Source organism: Chelmon rostratus, chromosome 2, assembly GCF_017976325.1.
Source record: "Chelmon rostratus isolate fCheRos1 chromosome 2, fCheRos1.pri, whole genome shotgun sequence".
In the NCBI taxonomy this organism is placed as follows: Eukaryota; Metazoa; Chordata; class Actinopteri; order Chaetodontiformes; family Chaetodontidae; genus Chelmon; species Chelmon rostratus.
Window position 1 is genome coordinate 6188972 of NC_055659.1, and position 21558 is coordinate 6210529.

A 21558-nucleotide genomic window follows, 5' to 3' on the forward strand; every position below is an offset into this window, starting at 1 on the left:
TATGTGATGATGTTTTGATGTTATGATATCTCGGGACCCAAGATAAAATAATTTAGTGGCTCTCAGGGGCAGAAATGATTGCTGAGTTCAGAATGAGCTAAGATGGACTCTAAAATTACTTCAAATTGAAACCTTTTGGATTACAACACTTAAAGTTACAACACACACAAACACACAGAGAGAGTGCTTAATGGATCCAATGATTGTACTTTTTTTAAAGAGAAGATACCAGTCTTATAAAACACGTTTTTCAGGACGTCTTTCTACAGTACGTCAATAGGTTAGAGCCTGTCAGTCTTTCATGTAATTCATTTTGCATTTGTTTTCCAAGAAGTTATGACATAATCTATGCACATGATCTGTGTACTCGACTCCAAGGAGCTTCAAATGTGGATTTTTTTCAATTTTTTTTTTTACCTTTTGTTTATAAAGCAAGACACAGTCCAGTTATTTCCTTTGTTAAGAAAAGGTTTCTGTTTTGATGTGAATATTAATGTTTTGTGTTCATGTCTGCAGGTTTGTCTGGTAACCCCGTTGATTTGGAGAAACGTCACACGTCGTTTGGCCAAAACTTCATCCCCCCCAAGAAGCCCAAGACGTTCCTGCAGCTGGTGTGGGAGGCACTGCAGGATGTCACACTCATAATCCTTGAAATTGCTGCCATCATCTCGCTGGGCCTGTCCTTTTACCATCCACCAGGGGGCGACAGTGAAGGTCGGTACAGACAGAGTCTGAACTCGTGCAGTTCACTGGCAGAATGAATGCAAAGGCCTGTGGCCCACACAGGCAAAACTGACGACACTGAGGTCATGTCCTCACTATTTTATTTAAAGTAATATTTTTGTTTGTGTGTAGCTTTCAGGGTTTTAATAGACTGGGAGTTTACATCCTACAATTTAAACATTTGAAGGGTCCTTTTTAAGCTGATCCCAGTATTTTTAGATCACTGTTGGGTCAGAAATATGATAATTAAGCCAAGATTTCGGTATTTCTCCACAAGAATTTGATTCTTAGAAAAACACCACTGAGGCTTCCATGTTGGGGAAATAGAATTTACAGAAAATATACAGTAATTGAGCGCTTAAGGAAATAAATTAAACCTGTAAATTCTTGTAATGTAATTTCTTTTTGTTATATTATTATTTTGTCTGTCATTTATTACAATAATCGATTCATTGACTTGAACTTTTTTAGACATTGGTTTGTTTTTTATTTATTCAGTTTCATCTATCGTCATCCTTTATTTATTATTCATATATTTATCTTATTTTAGATTTATTCATATTTCATTCATCTATTGTCCTACAATGTACTATAATTTGACCTCAGTGTTAATGAAATCCTGGCTACAGCTACAGATGTTGCAAACCTGAAAGAAAATGATCACATATATAGATTTAATATGTATTTTATTTTATCCTACAGAGAGTCATAATTAGCCTAGAACTGAATATCCAAAAGAAAATATGAAAGTAGGTTCATGCTGAAGTATTTGTGTTGAAACTAATATTAAAATGAAAACTATTTTCATAGTTTGAGATTCTGGGAGCTATTTGACTATTTATTGACCCCCCTACCACCAAACTCCTCTGCAGCAGGGGATACTCGGCCTTCTAGCACTATTAGTATGTACTTTATGGTGGCTGCTATAACATGCAGGTACACTGCACTCTCTCTCACACACAAACACACACATACACAAGAGTGATCTGCTTCCCACAACACCCTATGAACTAGGTTGAAAAGAAGGGAAAATATTTTTCACATTAGCTTTTTGATTTTTTTCATAATTTAATGAGCTTTTGAAAATGTGAAAATTATGACCAATCTCTAATTCTAATTCAACATCTTCTTGTCTTCTGGCAGCATGTGGGCAGGTCTCAGGCGGTGTCGAGGACGAGGGCGAGGCCCAGGCAGGCTGGATCGAGGGCGCCGCCATCTTGTTCTCGGTCATCATTGTGGTCCTGGTGACGGCCTTCAATGATTGGTCCAAGGAGAAGCAGTTCCGTGGGCTGCAGAGTCGCATCGAGCAGGAACAAAAGTTCACCGTCATCCGTAAAGGCCAGGTCATCCAGATCCCTGTGGCTGAGATCGTGGTTGGAGACATCGCTCAGATCAAATATGGTACGAGACCGCAGTCACCAGACTGAAATATCAAACCTATGCCTCAGATGTTTAAAGAGAGACTCAAACACAACTGTAAGGTCCCTGCTTTATGTCAGTCTGTCTGTTATTCTCATTGTTTCTACATTGATGCACCTTTATGATAGATATTTTTAAGTCTTGAGAGTTTTACCCCTCAGGCTTACTCTGGATCAGGCACGGAAAATAAGCAAACCATTTCTTTATGAACAGGACAGCTGCTTCCCCAAAATGTCGACACAAAGCAGGAAGCACGCCATTGTTAAAAATATCATTGTATGCTGGAGCATTAAGATTTCCCTTCTCTGGAACTGAGGACTGTCCTATTGCTATAAGATGTTTATGACTGGCCATGTTTAAGAAGGATGAAAGAAACTTCAATATAGATTCCTCTAAGAAAGGCAAATTTACATCTGCTGCCTCTTCATGTTTTTGCTAAACTTTGGTCTGAAGCATCTTTGACTGTGTGTTACATGAGCGTGCTGTGGATTTTTTTATATCTGTTATACGTTGACTCTGTGTTAAGATTACAGCTGTTTGTCTCTGTTTTGCAATAAAATCTTGTTTTAGCATTAATAGCGGTGCTAAACAGTAAGTGCTCAACAGTTTGGTTGAAGTTTTGAATGTAATGTTTTGGTGTTCATCCTTCGCCACAGTATTAAAGGACTGTGGCGAACAGCAAAAATCTGTTTACACTGAAACTGTTATAAGGAGTAAATGAAATGTGGCCTCTGGCCTCTGTGTCTGCAGGGGACCTGCTGCCTGCTGATGGGATCCTGATCCAAGGCAACGACCTGAAGATTGATGAGAGTTCTCTGACCGGAGAGTCCGATCAGGTCCGCAAGTCTCTGGAGAAGGACCCCATGCTGCTGTCAGGTGAGTACCCGCTCACAGTCTCATGACCAACACTGACGATTTTTCTTCGAATTGATTCTGCTGATATTTGCTACCCTTCAACAAGCACATTCACTGTTTCTGTTTCATTCTTGTCTGGAAGGAAAATCCTCTGACTCAGGATGCAGAATCAGATCCTGCAATTAATCGATGCGCATTATATCCATATCAGACCAGCTGCCGATATAAATGATTAGTCAAGTGTTATTTGTAAAGCATCTTTCATACAGGTTACAGATAGTTATAAGACAGTACAAATACAAACAACATTTGGAGACTAGTGCATATGGAAAATAACAACATCAAGTCACTTAACAATATCAGGCCTGTTAATATGTTTATCAGTGTAAAATCATGTAGTGTCCCAGTGCACAAAAAAGAGCATCTTAAATATCCAAAATCTACATCTGAAAAGAGCAGTAATAACCATGTGTCATCAGCAGATTCAGTCACGTAAAGCTGAGTGTCATCGGCATAGAAAAATATGCAGCATCTCCTGGTGACACTACCAAGAGGTTACAGACTGTAAGATTAAACAGTAGTGGTCCTAAGATTGATCTTTGGAAACTGTAACAACACTGAACAACAAAATTACTTTTAAAGTATTCAGTGGTGCAGCTGAAGAGACGAACAGTAGCACGGTGAAGTCTGCAAACAAAGTTCCTGTTGTGACTTGTAGCTTTGAATCTTTCCTTAGGGACCCACGTAATGGAGGGATCAGGCAGGATGGTGGTGTCAGCTGTTGGACTCAACTCTCAAACCGGCATCATCTTTACTCTGCTGGGTGCCAGCGAGAACGACGAAGAGAAGAAGGTCAAGAAAAGTAAGACGCGAGACAAAGCCTGTCACACGCAGAACACACACCTCATGTTGAAGTGTTGAAGGTCATACGAGGACACTAGGTGTATGAAGTGTTGGGAGGAAAGTTCGGCTAGAAAGACGACTATCACCGTGTCAGCTTCTGAATATTTCTACTCGACTGTTTGAACAGTGCAGATTGGAAATATTTGCACATTTTTATCAGCTGGTGTTGATTTCAAGTTTCTCCTGTTGTATTAGCTGACTCTGTCAGCAGGTAGAGTTCATCCAGTCTGAGCTGATAACAGCAGAGCTGTTTGAAGGGTCTAACTGTAATATTTTAATGTTAGTGAGCTTCAATCTGATCACAAAAGTCATCAGTGAATAAATGAGACCACGGATGAGATTATCTGCAGTGATCATATCTGATGAACAACAATTAAACACAACTGACATGAGATTTGACCAAGAGAGAGTTGTACCAGACCAAGTTCACAACTGTTCTAGAAACAGTGATTATCCAATTAAAGCTCAGCAAGCATAACAAGGTATGGCAGGCCTGCTGGTGTTCTAACAGTGTTCTAGTACTGTGTTTGTGTGGATTTCTCCAAATGTTGAAGCATTGTACATGGGCTTTGTAGCAAAAGATATACTCTGCATTCAAAGAGTTGTATGGCGGCATCATTCGTACTCAGCATAAACTGCCAACATTAGCATGACTGGCTAACTAGCTAACTACCTACAGTGATAATGTTCAAGACTGTGTGGAAAGAAATATATCTGATCATATGTGTTTTTCTTGTTAAACTATGTGATGGTGTTTGGGATAAACAGCTCTTCCCTTGCCTCTGCACAGATCATCACCTGGTGATTTGCTGCTTTGCTTACTTGTGTCTGAAATCACGGATATTGCTAATGATTTTAATGATTAATAGCACTATCATTGTAAACAGAGCAGTTGTTGCATGGGAAGCTTGGCAGGCATTGCAACAATACGTTTTTTGTTGCCTACTTGCAAATGAATGTGTTATTGTGAACTTTTCAGTCAGTTGAAGCTCTGAACTGTTTCCACAAAGACCTTAAAAAGGCCAAAATAATCCACCAAAATACAAAATCTGTTTTTCCTGAGTCTGGTAACCTAAATAAACACTACATTGTGGTCTCATTTATTCATGGTAGTTTATCACCACTATACTGAGGTATTGATTTCACAGTGATGTAATGTTGGTTAAAAATGCCAAACGACCTTCCTCTGTTCACATACAGTTGCTTTTTGAAGTGGAACCCTTCAAAAGCCAAAGTCCAGATGATCATCGTACTATCACAGAGCAGTTTGATGTAAACCAACAGGCTTCTGCAGTCGGTCTCTATTGCTTTTGATTTGCTTGTGATCATGCTAACCCCCTTTTACTCATGTCTTTTTCTTGAGTTTGTTTTTGTCTGATCATTTGTTTTATTGGCTAAAGTTTGAGTTTGTCAGGCATTCATTGTGAACTGGCTGAATGTACCAGCTCAGCGGAGAGAGACGCTCAGGTTTACATTTCGGCCTTCAGTGATTTTAAAACCAAACCAGGAATGAGGAGAACCACAAGATTTTTATTCTGATTCAACTGAATTCAAACTGAAAATGAGCAGAAGAGGGAGCGTTTCGATCTGTACGTCTATGCCTTTATTGAATTCATGTATTCCCTAGTACCCTGAATCTATACCAAATTCTAACCACAATCCTAAAAACAGTTAGAACCCTCAAATGCCAAGAAGTGAGGACTGGGCAAAATGTCCTCACTTTCCAAAATGGTCCAGACTCCTTCATGGGCCCTCACAAAGACAGAAATACATGTTCTGGTAACAGCAAACACACAGCAGACTTTACCGTCATTAATGGCTGCATCAGCCAACTGTGCACAAATATACACACACACACACACACACACACATGCACGCGTGCGCTTATGCATTCATGTAAAATCACACCCATCGGTTATCTTACAAGCATAAGAGCCTCCACTATGTACAAACACAGACACACACACACATACACACTCACACTCACACTAGCAGTTTAGCCTCTGTCATCAATCACAAGCCACCAGCTGAATTACAAAGAGCTGTGTGTGTGAGAGAGAGACAGAGAGAGAGGGAGAGAGAGTGAGAGTGAAAGAGAGAGATAGTGTGTATGTGTTTGTGTGTGTGTGTGTTCATGTTGGCTGTGACCTTGCCACACCTTCTTTCACAATCAAAGCAGAAAGCTCCATATTAAAACAGCAGTAAGTTAATGTGCCTGAGGAGGAACATACACCTGACCTGCACCTGTCACATTTACTACTTGACAGCTGACAAGGATCAATGACAGATGTTAAGCTCTGTTAAGATGCATGTTACATTACATGTGAAAAACAGCCAGAAAGGTCAGCATTCAGTTTGTGTAGTAAAAGAAGGAAACCACATCTGTCTGAGTCTTCTCAACAACTAACACAGCCTGAACCAGTACGCACATCGTTTGAACTTATAGCTTAGTCCAGTAATTTCACAATAAGTGTTTGACCCTCTGAACCCCACAACCACCGATAGATTTGAAAGTTTTCTTCAAAAGAAAATTGAAAAATTACACATTTATCATATCCAGAAACTGTAAAAAACGAAATTAGCATCATATTTTCAAAATTCCAACAAATCATGTCCTGCAAACCTCTAAATAGTGATATCTCATTAAGATCACTGTGTTCTCTAGGTCTCATTCAAAATTTTTAAAAATGAACCATTTGCACAAGCAAGATCCTGTAAAAACTCTGAAAATCTGTGCTCCTCTGCACAACTAGGAAGCTATGAATGACTTCACTATGACCTTCAGTCACATGACAACAATTCAACAAAACCTTGACTGAACTGAAGGAGGAAAATAAATAAATACAACTTGTGTTTTATCTTTCTTTATGATTTATAATTTATATTCATTTATATTATAAATGTGTTATACTTCCATAGTGGTACTATAGAGGTGCAGCACAGTGAAAAACGAGCCCACAGTGAGTAAAAATGTGATGGAAAACTAAGACTGTTAACCTTCAGATTGACCGTTTGGAATGTCGCTCCTTATGCCTCTTCTGGGCAACATGAACATCTGTTCAAAACTCCATGGCCAACCGTCCAATATGTCAAAATATTTCAGTCTAAACCAGTCGTGGATCAACCAACATATTCATCCGTAGAGCGACGGCTCTAGCTTGACCAAATGTTATGATACAAATTATTATTAAGATATATTATTAAAAGATAAATGAGTATACAATTAAAAACAGTGCTGAGGTTGTCTACTAATGAATGTAGCTACAGTATATATAACATAAACACCAGCAGTACACCATTTAAACAATAAGATAGTACGTATAAAACTGTCAGAGTACACAGAGCATTATGGTATATCAAACCAATAATGTATATTTGTTCAATACATTATTGTTTAATGTTTATTATGTTTATTTATTTAATTTCTGAATTGATCTCTACATTTAAATTTATTTAGATTTTTTTGTAAATTTCCTAAATTGATTTGGTCTGCTGTCAAACCTTGTAGCTATTGGTTCTCTGCAGCAGGAAGTTGTGCGTCTCTCTCCTCTGATTGGTCCATTCCTGCCCACAACACACACGACACACACACACCTGTGGGTTTCTATCAGTTTGAATTTTGTGTTCTCCCTCAGTTTGATTTGATCTTATTTTTCCTTTGAGCCATCTTATCAGCATTCCGCCCTCTCTCTCTGTCCGAACAGGTAAAAAACAAGGACCCCCTGAAAATCGCAACAAAGGTAACCCCTCCATTCATCCATCTGTCCCTCTCTGTCCCTCCATCCTCCCTGTTACTCCCCTTCCTCACCCTCCACCCAGCGGCAGGAGGGGAGTGTCCAGTCCATCTCTCTCTCTGCTGTATAAAGGGGGATGTTCTCTCGCCTTGCTTTACCTGTAAAAGGGTGCAACTCTCAACCTTCAAGTCTTTGACAGCCAATCACAGCGTCCACAGTCGTAATGGTAACTGTCAATGGGTGACTATGGGATTATATTTGTGCCTTAAATTCTGAGAGTGCGTTGAGACATGAAAACTGTTCTAAAAAATGATCACAGGTTAATTGGTAATGAAAGTAACTGTTAGTCGCAGCCCAACGGTTGCTTATAGTATTTACTAAGTCAAATATCAATATGAATATTACACTCAGCTCACAGCTCACAGCTCCACATGCTAAAAGAAATTCTTTAACCATTATATTTCCTTGGCACACAGCCAAACATAATTAGCCAACTAGCTCAATTAGCTGCTGGCAAAAGTTAGCAAGCTGCCTTCCAAGATAAGGTGATTAATAGATTATTATGATACAAGCTAATAACATACACATTAACCTCCAAACATCATTTAATAAAGGTTCAAAAACATGATATACAAGCAAAACTGGATGAACTGTTGGTGAGACTTGAACAACGAACTTGAAAGCACACAGAGATGTTGGGAGAGAGGAAATGCATCATCATTGTGCACTTATTTATTGAGGACAAAAAACAATTTTTGTTTAATTAAATGATTCTTTGAGTTTGAGTCTTTACAAAATATAATTTATGTGCTTGCAAAAGCTAATTTTCTATCCTCAAAATGCCCCAGCGCACTCTGAGAATTAAAGCACAACTATAACTGCATCAGTGATGGTCACTCTAACACCACAGTCTGACCTCTGAGGTGTTCTTCATGGGCGACACTGTGTTGAAATCAAGCGCTTCCTCAGTGCCTTTAAACATTTAACATTAAATGGATGCGATGACTGCGTGTTTGTGTTGATGACGTCATCGCTCCAACCTCCAAACTCGACCAGCCAACCGTCCTCAATGTCCCGTGTGATCCAACACATGTCCAACTTCCCCTGCAAGCTGTCACACAAAACACACACACACACACACACACACACAGCTCCCCTCCTCCCAACCTCCCATGGTTTGAGCATCTGCTGCTGACAGAATGCTTCTTGATGTATACACACATACACACACACACACACACACACTCCTTGCTCTTGGACGCTCATCGTGCTCATTTTGCCCATAGAAATAATTCACAGAGCTGCAGTCATGGTTGACCTGTGCTAAAATCTCACAGAGAACAGAATCTGCTGAAACACCTTATTCTCACCAACTCTGCAGCTTTTTTGAGCTTGTTGGCCTCTTTTAGCTCCTAGTTTTGGTTTCACAGCACATTTCCTGTGTGGTTTTAGTTTCAGCGCCCTCATCAGCCATGTTTCCCGCAGCAGCAGGAAGCCGTTTTCACACGATTCCAGTGGGATGATAATGTTTGTTTGTGTCTGCCGGATGTAGAACGAGGCAGCTGTTTGCACTTTATGATGTGTCGGAATTGTGTATCTGTCAGTTTATGGTGGAGTTCTTCTTCGCCCCCTAGTGGCCAAGAAAATGACCAGTGCACCTTTAAAGTGAACTCCCACAGTTGGCGTTGAACACACATACCACATGGTGCGATACCTCTGTGATACCTTCATACAGTTCTACTTTGCTGTTTTTTTTAAATCATTGTAAAACTGCTATCAGTGAGCGTCAACACTCAACACACTGCAGATGTTTTACTAAAAGCCTTCAAAGAAAAAGGGCATTTGTGAGGTTTATTTTCTTTGATGAATAATCTTACCATCACACTTTTTAAAAGCCCAATTTTTCATTGTCAAAATTTCTTGTTTTTTCCAGACAACAACCTAAAACCCAAAGGTGTCATCACCAATGAGTCAAAGTCAAAGTCAGCTTTATTGTCAATTCTGCAGTATGTACAAGACAAACAGAGAATCAAAATTACGTTACTCTCAACCTCTGTGACAAGACATATATTAAAAAGAAATAAATAAAAACTGTGCAATCTAAACAATGAGCAGCTGGAACTACACAATGTTTGACATTTTTGCTTGAAATATCACTTTAAGAATTAATCAATTATTAAAATTATTTCCAATTAATTTTCTGTTGATGAGCTAGTTGATGAATGGACTAATCATTTAAGCTCTAAATTATGCCTTTAATTATGACTTTGAGTTGCTGAAAGCTTTTAAAGTGAAACATTTGCGCAGGAAGTTAATTGACTAACTGTTAAGTAATTCAGTGATAGAAAAAACCGCAAAGTAGAAGCAACAGGATATAATTAGTAAATTAAAAAGAGTGGTGCAGTGACTCAGTTATTGTACAGGTGGTGCAGTGGAAGTACTGACTTTGTATCAACAACAAATTAAAGCAGGAGCAGATCAGAAGAAAGGGAAGTTTCTTAATATGAGTTCCATCAGTACAACAACAGAGTCACGTCATTATTAACACCTATATTGTTTTCAGTATTGTTGTTTTTTTTTTTATTAATGTTAAATTAACATCCATTAACTCAAATTAAAAGCCGACCAGGAGAGCAGCAATTTGTCTTGTGAGCTGCTGGAGGGCTTTTAATCTGAAACATCTGTGCAGGAAGTGTTGAGTTTAAAAAAAAAAAGTTCAGGCCTCGTTGTGTTCGAATTTGTGGAGGCTACATGTATAGTTTTCCCATGACACATTTCAGCACATTGGTTATATTCTGATGAATGTGACTTTCTGTTGACACCGTGGAGAAAAAACAGCAGATCCAAACAGTGCGTGATGTTTTTGGCTGAAGCGAAGCTGTCGGTGTGTGTGGGAGTTGCACCCTTGCAGTATTAGTGGGCTGTGGGCTGTCGTCTGTTCCGTTTGTGTATCTTCAGTTTCTTTTCTTTTCGCCTTTGATTCCTCTCATTTCTCTCACTGTTGCCTCCTTGCAGGGTGTTGCTCAGGACTTCATGTTGTCTTGTAATCACTGTTTGACTCTCTCCCTCTTCTCTGTTATTTTTATGTCTTGCTGAAGTCTCCTGCAGCCTCCACAGCTCTGCAGCCTCCTCTACCTCCTCCTGTCTCTCTCTGTCGTGGTTCTGCATTGCTGTCGTTTTTTGTTTTCTGGGGTGATCCTTTGAGTTCATCTTCTGTTTGTTGACTTGCTTTCTTTTTGATTGTCAGACACCCCCTCCCCGCTGCCCGCCGTGCGCTCTCCCATGGTTCAGTGCTGCGCCTGTTTATAGTTCTGTGGTTGGTCAGTGGGTCTCAGTCCTGTTCATGTGCAGCTGTGTCGGTTAGTTCTATGTTGTGGCTTGTCTTCAGAGTGGACCATGTGCATAAAGCTTCACAGCTTCCTGGTGTGACACAGATTCATCCCCACATTGAGAATGTCTTAATGTCTTGTTGAGGTCATGCTGTCATGAAGTGACTTCCCCTTTAGCAAAGTTCTGCGTGGGGAGCTTTTCATCATGAATAAAACTGATAAAACTCAAAGTGAGACAGTGACGGTGACAGTGAAGGATTAAAGTGTCCAAAAACCACATCACTTCACGTTAAAGGTACACTGCCATTGCCTTTGCTTTAGTGAAATTTTCCACAAAATATCAATAGAGAGCTTTGAGAAAATCTGAGCAGATTTGTTTTTCAGACACATTGAACCCCATGCAAGAACATTTCAGTATTCTTATCCTAAATCTCTTCTGCATTTTTCCATCAGGTTTGCTAATAAGAGTGTTTAGTGTACAAACAGGCCATGTTGTGAATCCCTCATTTTGACTTATATTAGGGATACCCTTTCTTCATTTGGTGGTGTATGTTTTGTGCCTCCGAATTTCTACATAAGGAAAATGATTTCCCACTGCTGAGCTTCAAGTCCTGCTGTCAGAAGTCAGCAGACAAAAGGTGAAAAACAAAAGTCGCTAGAGTTATTGTCCCAGCACACAAGCAGGAGTTACGTCTTAAACATTAAGTCAGTGTAATGACAGCTTTTCTTCTGTCATAGAGGTGTTAAATAACTTACTTACATTGAGGCCACAGTTAGCGATGGTGTTGTACTGGACTGCATTATATTGAGAGGTGTCTCTAATATTCTACCCCCCTCGTGTGTGCAAATGGGGGGACAAAAAAATTAGAAACACCTCTAAACATAACACAGTCCCGTACAACACCACCTTTAACCATGACCTCAGCACTGGAACATATAATTTAACTAATACTTCTGTAACTGTGTTCAAAAAGACAGAACATGATGGGCAGCACGAAAGCAAACTTCTTACTGGATTGCATTGGATTGTACAGGCAAGGCACTTCAAAGAGCTTTACATAAGACGTAAAGGCGTTAAGATATAAACAAAAAAACACAATGCTATATGATAAGTATACAAAAGGACACACAGAAAAGGATTTAAAAGGATTAAAACAAAGTGAAGTAGAATTAAGTTGCACTGTAAACATATCTACAATACAACACCATAAGCTTCTTTCACATCTGTCTATCTATGTATCTATTCATGTATCATGCGACTGGCTCAATACTTTAATGTGACAAGTTCTCTTAAATCAATTAGGAACACTGTGTTTGTACAAGTGTTTCTTGCATGAGGTCCAATCAGTCAATTTGTTTTAAGATTCCAGTCATTATTATTATTATTGTGACTGACTTATTTTGCTATTGGCTGCTTCCAGTGAAAGTTTCTCCAGCAGAAACCCAGAATTAAATAGATCAGATCTCAAAAGCCTTCATTACTTGACACCTCAGTAGGTAATAAAAATAGGGCACAGGAACAGGTCCTCCAACAGACGTTTCATTTAAATTTCCTTCAAATAAAATGTGAGATTTTAGACAACCTGGGCAGAGTTTAACAGCTTCTCCTTATTGGTCATCCAGGAATCTAAACCTGCTTTATGTGCATGATCTGTTGGTATGTTGGTTTCAGATATGATGTTGACATTGTTACCAGCAGTGACTCACCAATAGGGTTTAATACAGAAATACATTTAGGTGATGGACAACGTTTGAGTATTTGTATTACTTTAATGACCCAATTACAACATTTCCATAATTTGATAACCTAAAGAGGAATTAATGGGATTTCAAGTTAAAATCATCCCAGTATCAATCAGTGTTGTCAGCTCAGTTGTTCATGATGGCACAACATTCAGTGTGCCAGATTAGTGTAGATTTGTTATGTTTCATTCATCACCTGCTCACATTTCTTTGGTATGGAAATATGACAAACAGATCATAAAGCTCCAAGTACACTCTACTACAGTCCAAACAGGATCCCAGCTGATGAAGTGAAATGCAAATATACAGTTTGTTTATGCAAATGAGGAGCAGAGCCGCCGAGCAGGACGTGAAACCAGATGCCATGTCAGACTTCAGAACTCAGCCTCGTGCCTCGTTCCAAACTATGAGCTCGGATGTGAAACAAACACAGTATGTGTGTGCGTGATTGACGGCCTCCGGTTAAATCCTCTCTGTTGTAGCTGCTGTTCTCTGTTCTGTCTGCTGCTCTTCATTATGAACTGCTGCTCCAAACTTGTCTGTGACTCTCTCTGAAAGCTACCTGGACCTTTTCATGAATGTTCTGTGGTCATAAATTGATGAAATGCTGCTCTCTGCATTCAGCCAAAGGTCACCATGTTAATGATAAAGACTGAGAGGTCTTTTCTGACCTCTGAGAAAACTCGTCCAGTCGTTTTCAGCTTTCTCTCCTACTGAATCTGTAACGTTTTCTCTGCCTCTCTGCCCTTCATCCCCAAACCACTCCTGAACCCTCCTCCTAACTTCTTTTTGTTTAATTTGTAATTTGTTATTATTTATTGATTTAATTCATTCACCTTTTGTCGACCCGTCCTGCCTTCCCTCATCCTCTGCTCCACGTTGAAAACTTCCCTCTCTTCCATCTTCATTCTTCCAAATACATCTTTCTCTTTCACAATGTGTTTCCTCCATTCTATCCATCACTGTGTCCCATACCTCTCACTCCCTCCCCATCCTCCTTCATCTTTACCTCTTTCTCATCACAAACCTTTTCCTGACCCCCCCAAAACCTCCTCCTCATGTCTCTTAACTCTCTACCCCGGCCCCACCTTTCCTCTCCTTGCCCATTGGCCTCTTAAAACCTGCCGCCTCCTCCTCCTTTTAACCCCCAAACCACCACCTTACCTTACCCCCCACCCTCCCCTCCAGCCAAAACACAGGATGGCATTGCTCTGGAAATCCAGCCACTGAAGAGCGAGGAGGCTGCCGAGTCTGAGGAGAAAGAGGAGGCCAAACCGGTGAAGAAGGTCAATGTGACCAAGAAGGAGAAGTCGGTGCTGCAGGGCAAACTGACCAGACTGGCTGTGCAGATCGGGAAGGCTGGTGAGGAGCACGCACACACACACACATGTGCACACACACACACACACACACACACACACACACACACACACACACTATACATACATTATATCAGTTCTATCTCTGTAAGACTGGAATCAGGGGGAAACTGATCTGTCTCCATCAAAAGAGAAAAAATCCACCTTCCAACAATTCCAAGTCAAGTCAGGTCAATTTATGTATAGAGAACATTTAAAAACAAAAGGTATTAACAAAAAAAATTGGTAACTAAATGTATTATATATATATATATATATATACAGCTCTATAAAGCTGCACTGAGGAGCACCGGTGCTTTGAGCTATACGCTAACAACTACACGCTAACATGCACTCAGTGACAGTGTTAACATGCTGATGCTGACGACTTCATCAGTCACACTTTCATTCATCTGTTTTATACTGATGTGACTGACATCTGTTCTTCTTCAGCTCATGGTGGGCTGACCAGGTTTCAGCCCTGCCTTAACTCTACTGTCATCTACACCCAGCTGACCATAGGGTGGATATGTGATAGCTTGTTAGCTAAAAAGACTCAACATGTGAATCAAACAGCTTAGAAATCTTTTGGAAGGTGGATTTTTTTTTTCTTCTCTTGATGGAGCTTGGCTAGCAGTTTCTCCCTGCTTGCAGTCTTTTTGCTACGCTAGCTTGACAAATCCTGGATTTATCTCTGTGCTGGACACACAGAGATGAAACCGATTCCAGCCCATCCTCTTATCTGACTCCGGGGAAGACAAAGAACAAGAGGATTTCCAGAAATGTGGGGCTGTTCCTTTAATAGCACACAAAGTGATCAGGCAGTGAGGGGACCGAGAGGCTGGGGGTCAGAATGCACTCAGTTTTATTGGATAGATATTTTATTGGAAGCATGATTCATCCCTGTGTATTTTCTGTGTCATTTCAATTGACCTTAATACACTGAGGGGCTTTCAGGACAGAGTGGAGGGGAGGACCGGCCTCAGACCAGCTTCAGTGATAAACTGCCCCTCATTACAGGACAGAAATAGAATTTGGGCCAAAACACTTTGACAGGAGCAATTAAGCAGAATAACACAAGCAGTGGATTTTTCTATTTCACCTGTCCTCACCTGTTTCTGAGTATACAGTCAGGATGTCTGTACTGCTAAAGGTGCAATATAAAATATTTTTTGTTTTGTTGAATTTTCAACAGACTGTGAGGAAATAACAGTTTTGATGTTTTGTCATCTGTGTATTGTATTGAAGAGCTGTCTACTGAAGTTAGCATGCTAACCAGCTAGCCCCGGCCATCCTGTCTTGTAGTACCACTTCATTGATCACCAGTGATTACTGGCGATGCCAGTGCAGGGGTGATGATGCCTGAACTCCCTCTTGCTCCTCTCCCACTTCACGCCTCTCCTGTCCCCGGCTCCGAGGCTGCGTTCGGTCCCTGTCTGGCTGTATTCAAAGAGAGGCGCCGTAGCTTAGGTCATTCTGGTGCCCATTCCAACACCGCTCCCTGGTGGCAGTGGGTCACCAAACCTCTGTGCTAGCAATGTAAATGCCAACACTCCCCCCAGTGTTCCGAATTCCTAGTCCAAGCAGAGTCAACTAAGAACCACTAGCTGCACGGCTAACTGAGCTAACTAGCTAACGGCAGCTACAGTTTCCAGTAGTTAGCAGTCACTGTGGTGATATGCTGTTTGTTTGCAGTATGAATTCATTAGGTGGCTCCCCCTTACATGTTGCACCTTTAAGTGCAGATAAAACTGACTTGACTTGAATAGGATGTGTGCTTCGTTTTAACCAGGCCTGATTATGTCTGCCGTGACCGTCATCATCCTCATCCTCTACTTTGTGATCGACACCTTCGGAGTCCAGGGCCGGTCCTGGGTGGCCGAGTGCACCCCAATCTACATCCAGTACTTTGTCAAGTTCTTCATCATCGGTGTGACCGTGCTGGTGGTGGCTGTTCCTGAAGGGCTGCCGCTCGCTGTTACCATCTCTCTGGCCTACTCTGTCAAGGTAAGCAGGATAGGAAGCAAAGGGGATTATAGGAAATGTAATATTAATGGTTTTTTAACACCTTGCAGAGTCTTGTCATGTTCACTGAGGATTTGATAACTACACTTATCAGACATTTCATTGACTTTCAGGTCAGGTCATTTCACTTTCAAAACAATGTCTAAACGCCAAAAAAAGCCTCTAACCTTGTTCTTATTTTAGAAAATGATGAAGGACAACAACCTGGTGCGTCACCTGGATGCCTGTGAGACAATGGGCAACGCCACAGCCATCTGCTCGGACAAGACGGGCACGCTGACCATGAACCGCATGACGGTGGTGCAGGCGTACATCGGCGACACACACTACAAATCCGTCCCTGAACCCGACGTCATCAAACCAGACACTCTGGAAATAATGGTTAACAGCATCTCCATCAACTCAGCTTACACCACCAAGATCCTGGTGAGACCTTCACTGTCACAGCACAGTTCATACTGTGTTGTGTGTTCACGATGGAAAGCGACAATATACTCCAACAGTCAGTATGCGCACTAACAAACAATTATGTTTGATTGTACTGTTGATTGACAATCTTCACAGGGGAAATTGAGGAGCAGGTCACAGCTAGAAAACCTCTGTGTTTGTGAAGTGAAGTGGCTGCAGTCTGCAGTTTGATTGATTTCCAACAGCACACATATAATTTACTATGACTTTAAAATAGTCAAGTATGTTGACTGGCTGCATACCTCAACCCTGGTTCCAGTAAAGTAGGGCTGCTGTGTAAAGTGTAAATAAAAAAACAGAATGCAATCGTTGGCAAATGAACTGTCTACTCCTGAGCCCATGTAGTAACATGTTGCTGCATCAAATTCAGAATAAGCAGATATTTACAAAAATCAATGAAGCTGATGAGGTCAAACGTTAAATATATTGTCTTTGCACTGTTTCCAGTTGAGTGTCAAAAAGGATGAGCAAACGATCACATACTGCTTCATTAATTTTTTACACTGCATTTAGCATTGTGGATTTGGAGTTGTACATTCAGATCTAACACGACTGAACCGCTCTACATGCAGAAGTAGTCGCAGTGCTCCTCATTCTCTGTCATTACACAAAAACTGATTTTAAACTTTAATGTCTCATCACATTGAAACCATTGTTCCTTTCAGCCCCCGGAGAAAGAAGGCGGCCTGCCCCGCCATGTGGGAAACAAGACCGAGTGCGCCCTGCTGGGCCTGGTGCTGGACCTGAAGAGGGACTACCAGCCAATCCGGGATGAGATCCCCGAAGAGAAACTCTACAAGGTTTACACCTTCAACTCCTCTCGCAAGTCCATGAGCACTGTGCTGAAGAACGCTGATGGAGGCTTCCGCATGTACAGCAAAGGAGCGTCAGAGATTGTCCTGAGAAAGTAAGAAGAGATCAAATGAACTGAAAAATATTTATCTCTCTGAGGCAAAAGGGATGCATGGATGGTAGGATGGAGTGACAAATGGATGGGTGGGGTAATGGATGGCGTTTCTTACCCTACCTATTGATCTCCCTCCCCCTCCTCTGTCTCGCTCATCTTTCCCAGATGCTCTCGTATCTTGGACGCCCAGGGTCAGCCTCGTGTCTTCAAGCCTAAGGACCGTGACGAGATGGTGCGTAAAGTGATTGAGCCAATGGCGTGTGACGGGCTGAGGACCATCTGCGTGGCTTACAGGGACTTTCCAGCGGAGGCGGGAGAGCCGAACTGGGACAGTGAGAACGACATCCTGAACGAGCTCACCTGCATCGTCGTGGTCGGCATCGAGGACCCCGTCAGACCTGAGGTACGGAGCAAATTTAACTCCGCCCACACACAGAAGTTTCCAGCAGCCAAACTTTTGCTTAATTTGAGTGAGACTGGCTGTCCACATTTGGTATCTTCATTAGTACGACTGAGTTCAAAACCGAAATGTCGTTCATTACCGCTTACTAATACCTGAGTCTGCAACACTTAAGCATGCCAATTTAGGAACTTGGCAGGCGAGGAGCTATTTTTGTCTGTTGTTCTTGTAATGTTTTTGATATTCCACAAGTTTGAGAGACAAGTAATGTTTGGGATCTGCTCTCTAAACAAGTCGCTGATTCATGTGTGAAAGGGTCTGGTGTTCGTAGATCTACTTTCACTGTCACCGACACAGAAATGAGTTCAGCTTATTTTGAAATGTCCTGCATGCACTGTAGGCATGAGGCCGACTTCCTCATTAGGCATGTAACTGAACTGATCTGATGGGCTGCTCGTGATCATGTGATAGTATTTGTGTTAGAAGGAAAAATGTTGGAGTGAAAACATTTAATAGTCGAACAGTATTTTCCTAACAAAAGGATGAAGTGAGTCCTGGTCAGGTGTGCAGAGCCCGGATGCTCTGACGTGTTAAATGAAGCCTGTAATGAAGCCCAGAAAGCATCAGTGCTGCCTGCTGCTTTAATGTCAGAGCACACAGATCACAGACAGGATGGGAATAACTGTAGAGCAGCAGGGGTCTTTCAGAAGCTCCATGTTTGTCTCTACACCACCTATGATGTGATAGACACGACTCTTCACAATATTTTAGCTTTCGGGCATTAAAATAATTCTTTAAGTTCACACTCTACAACATGAAACTTGTACGTCGCTGTGACTTGACAGCATGTAGTCTGAACTCTAACTGTACAAAAACTGAATTCCACCGTCAACGAGCAGATCCTACCAAGAATCAGCTGAAAACCTCGACTGCTGCTTCTGTCTCCTGCTTCCTCTGTACTCTGTGTGTCTCAGGGGTGTCAAACGACCTTTTCTGAAGCCCACCTTGACAGGTCAAGGTCTCCCTCAGCATGAATCAAAGAGATGATGGATGTATGTATTAGTAAGAAACACTGAATACCTGTTGGTCTCCACCAAAGGCCAGTTGAACCGCCTGATGAGCAGAGGAAGTCGCTAACGGCTTTCTGATTGTCAGCTGACCATTATGTCACCATTGACTCTTCATAGAGGCCCATCTATACTGTATCTGTTCTTATTCACTTCGTAATCTGAGATGAATGAGGTCTCAGGTGGGCTGGGATAGAACATAGCAATGGGATGTCAGGTAGAACCTGCTGCTGCTGTTGCAAGATGAGTCTCGTCCCACATGTTGGCTCCTGGATCTTTATTATATTGATAAACCCAAACAAGAAAACTCACCATCAGACAGTCTCACTTGGTTTAATGAGTAAACGTCTTTTAGCGTCTTTCATCAAAGTCAAGAGTAGAAGCTGGCAACTTTCTCTGACATTTCTGAAAACTTTGATGTTTCTTTTTTCTGACACTCTTCCAGGTACCTGAAGCTATTACTAAATGTCAGCGTGCAGGCATCACTGTACGTATGGTTACCGGAGACAACATCAACACAGCCCGCGCCATCGCAAGCAAGTGTGGCATCATTCAGCCCGGGGAGGACTTCCTGTGCCTGGAGGGGAAGGAGTTCAACCAGCAGATCAGAAACGACAAGGGAGAGGTGAGACGAGGGCAGAAATGTTTTACTGCGGTTTACCACAGCCAACAAGTAGGCAATTCAAATTTGACCCAAAGCTGAGTGAATTTCCAGGCTGACTTCAAAACTCACAGCAACCGAGCCTGGATGTAATTTTGTCTTATCAAGTCCTTGGCACGAACTTCCTCATCCAGCAGACAAGGGGCGGCATTTAAGTCCAGCAGGCTGTTAGGTAGCTGTGTGTATTATCATATGGTGGGAGTTACACTATTAACTTAAAAACATGTTACACCTGTCAAGTTATTTACCACACAGTTCAGAATGAACTTAACGTACATTAACATTGCTTCTTACTTCTGTCATTGAAAGTGTTAAAAAATGGCAGGAAGTGAAGATCAACAGAACAACTGTGTGGTTGTTTTAATGGAAACTTGTTACTGGTTCAGTGTTTGCTTCTGCAGAATCTTTTATCCCCAGACAGAAAATACAGCCATAGAACCAATCAGTCAATGACTGTTGAATTGTTGGTAACGGACAGGCAGCTTGTATCAGGTTCACACAAGAAAGCATACATTAGCTCAGCCCAACCAATACTGGATTTGTAAGGCTGTAACTCATCAATTTTTAGGACTGATAACAAGATGCTAGTTTTAATATTATCACTTTACGTGTTGTGTGGACAGAATTTAATGAAACTATTTTGCATGGTTTGCTTTTCCAGGTGGAACAAGAGCGTCTGGACAAAGTTTGGCCGAAGCTGCGCGTTCTGGCTCGTTCTTCACCGACAGACAAACACACTCTGGTCAAAGGTGGGTTCATTCTAACAGGGTTCGGTATTGTATGATGTGTGCTGCATACTGTTTAGCATATTTTGCTGTTCCATATGTCTTTATTTGTCCTTGTGTACAAGACCAGTGTAGTTTTAAGCCACATTTGATGTTGGTTGAACTTGATTTGAACTACAGTAAACTTTTGTTGCATGTTTGTGGTTTCAAAGTTTGTGTGTTTTCTGAAATGTTCATAAACTCCCTGATATGGAATTGTGTTTTTGTTGCACTCAGGTATCATTGACAGCACGGTGGGTGAAACCCGGCAGGTGGTGGCAGTGACAGGAGACGGTACCAACGACGGCCCCGCCCTCAAGAAAGCTGATGTTGGCTTTGCCATGGTAACCACGTCTTCGTTTTTTTTTTTCTCACAGCTATTCACTCATCTACTGCTCCAGTTCTGCATCATTACCAACAGCGAAAAAAAACCTTTGACTTAATTACATTTCTAATGCTGCCATGAAATAGGTATTTTCTCTAAACGTCATCCACAATAATTTGAGTTTAATGCCATGGATTCATTAAGATTACTGTAAAATGGAATAATAAATCAATAAATGTTGAGCTTGGGTGCCTCAGCTCATCAGCACAGTGGGGTCTGAGTCTGCTGCCACGTTACTGCACTTATTTTCCAAAGACCAACACAGAGAGAGGGACAACAGGGAAGCTGCCTGTCTTCTATACAGCAAATAATAGCTTACTAATAATACTAACTAATAGCTTTTTTGGAAATGAGCCAGTGGCTCCATGAAATGGAAGAAAAATGTGCCTGATCACCTAAAATGAAACAGCATCATTCATAAATGGTCAGTGAGAAATGGAAACATTGTTCTCTTAACATTTGAAGTTAAATAGATGTAATTTGCAAAACACTATGGCCCTTTAACACTATCAGCTGACAGAGTCTGATGTATTTGTTTTTATTCGTAACACATCTGCACACGGAACCGACAGAGAGACGAGTCAAATCAGTGCACTTTACATGACAGGTGAATAATTATAAAAAATGTTTTTCTTTGAGTAAAGGTCGACCAATAGACATAATAATAACAAACACAGAGTAACCAGGTAAAACAAGTCCCACTAGAACCCAGGAGGGTCTTGTAACGCAGTGTCATTTCAGCCAGCTGACTGTCACAAGTGAATACAGAACAGAGTTGACATTTGACATGTGACCTCATTGCTCCCCACATGGATAA

At 41.2% G+C, this 21558-nt stretch overlaps 1 protein-coding gene across 1 annotated transcript in view; it reads left to right on the forward strand.

Annotated features, from left to right (window-relative positions):
* LOC121617955 (plasma membrane calcium-transporting ATPase 1-like) overlaps nt 1-21558 on the forward strand; it is an 83792-nt gene that overhangs the window by 45092 nt on the left and 17142 nt on the right. Inside the window, exons 3-15 of the mRNA XM_041953156.1 lie at nt 517-714; nt 1867-2124; nt 2893-3018; nt 3734-3859; nt 7605-7640; nt 13895-14068; nt 15857-16071; nt 16273-16515; nt 17223-17464; nt 17630-17867; nt 19377-19556; nt 20254-20341; nt 20594-20700. Of these exons, the coding sequence (XP_041809090.1) occupies nt 517-714; nt 1867-2124; nt 2893-3018; nt 3734-3859; nt 7605-7640; nt 13895-14068; nt 15857-16071; nt 16273-16515; nt 17223-17464; nt 17630-17867; nt 19377-19556; nt 20254-20341; nt 20594-20700 (2231 nt within the window). The remainder of the gene's footprint in view (nt 1-516; nt 715-1866; nt 2125-2892; nt 3019-3733; nt 3860-7604; nt 7641-13894; nt 14069-15856; nt 16072-16272; nt 16516-17222; nt 17465-17629; nt 17868-19376; nt 19557-20253; nt 20342-20593; nt 20701-21558) is intronic.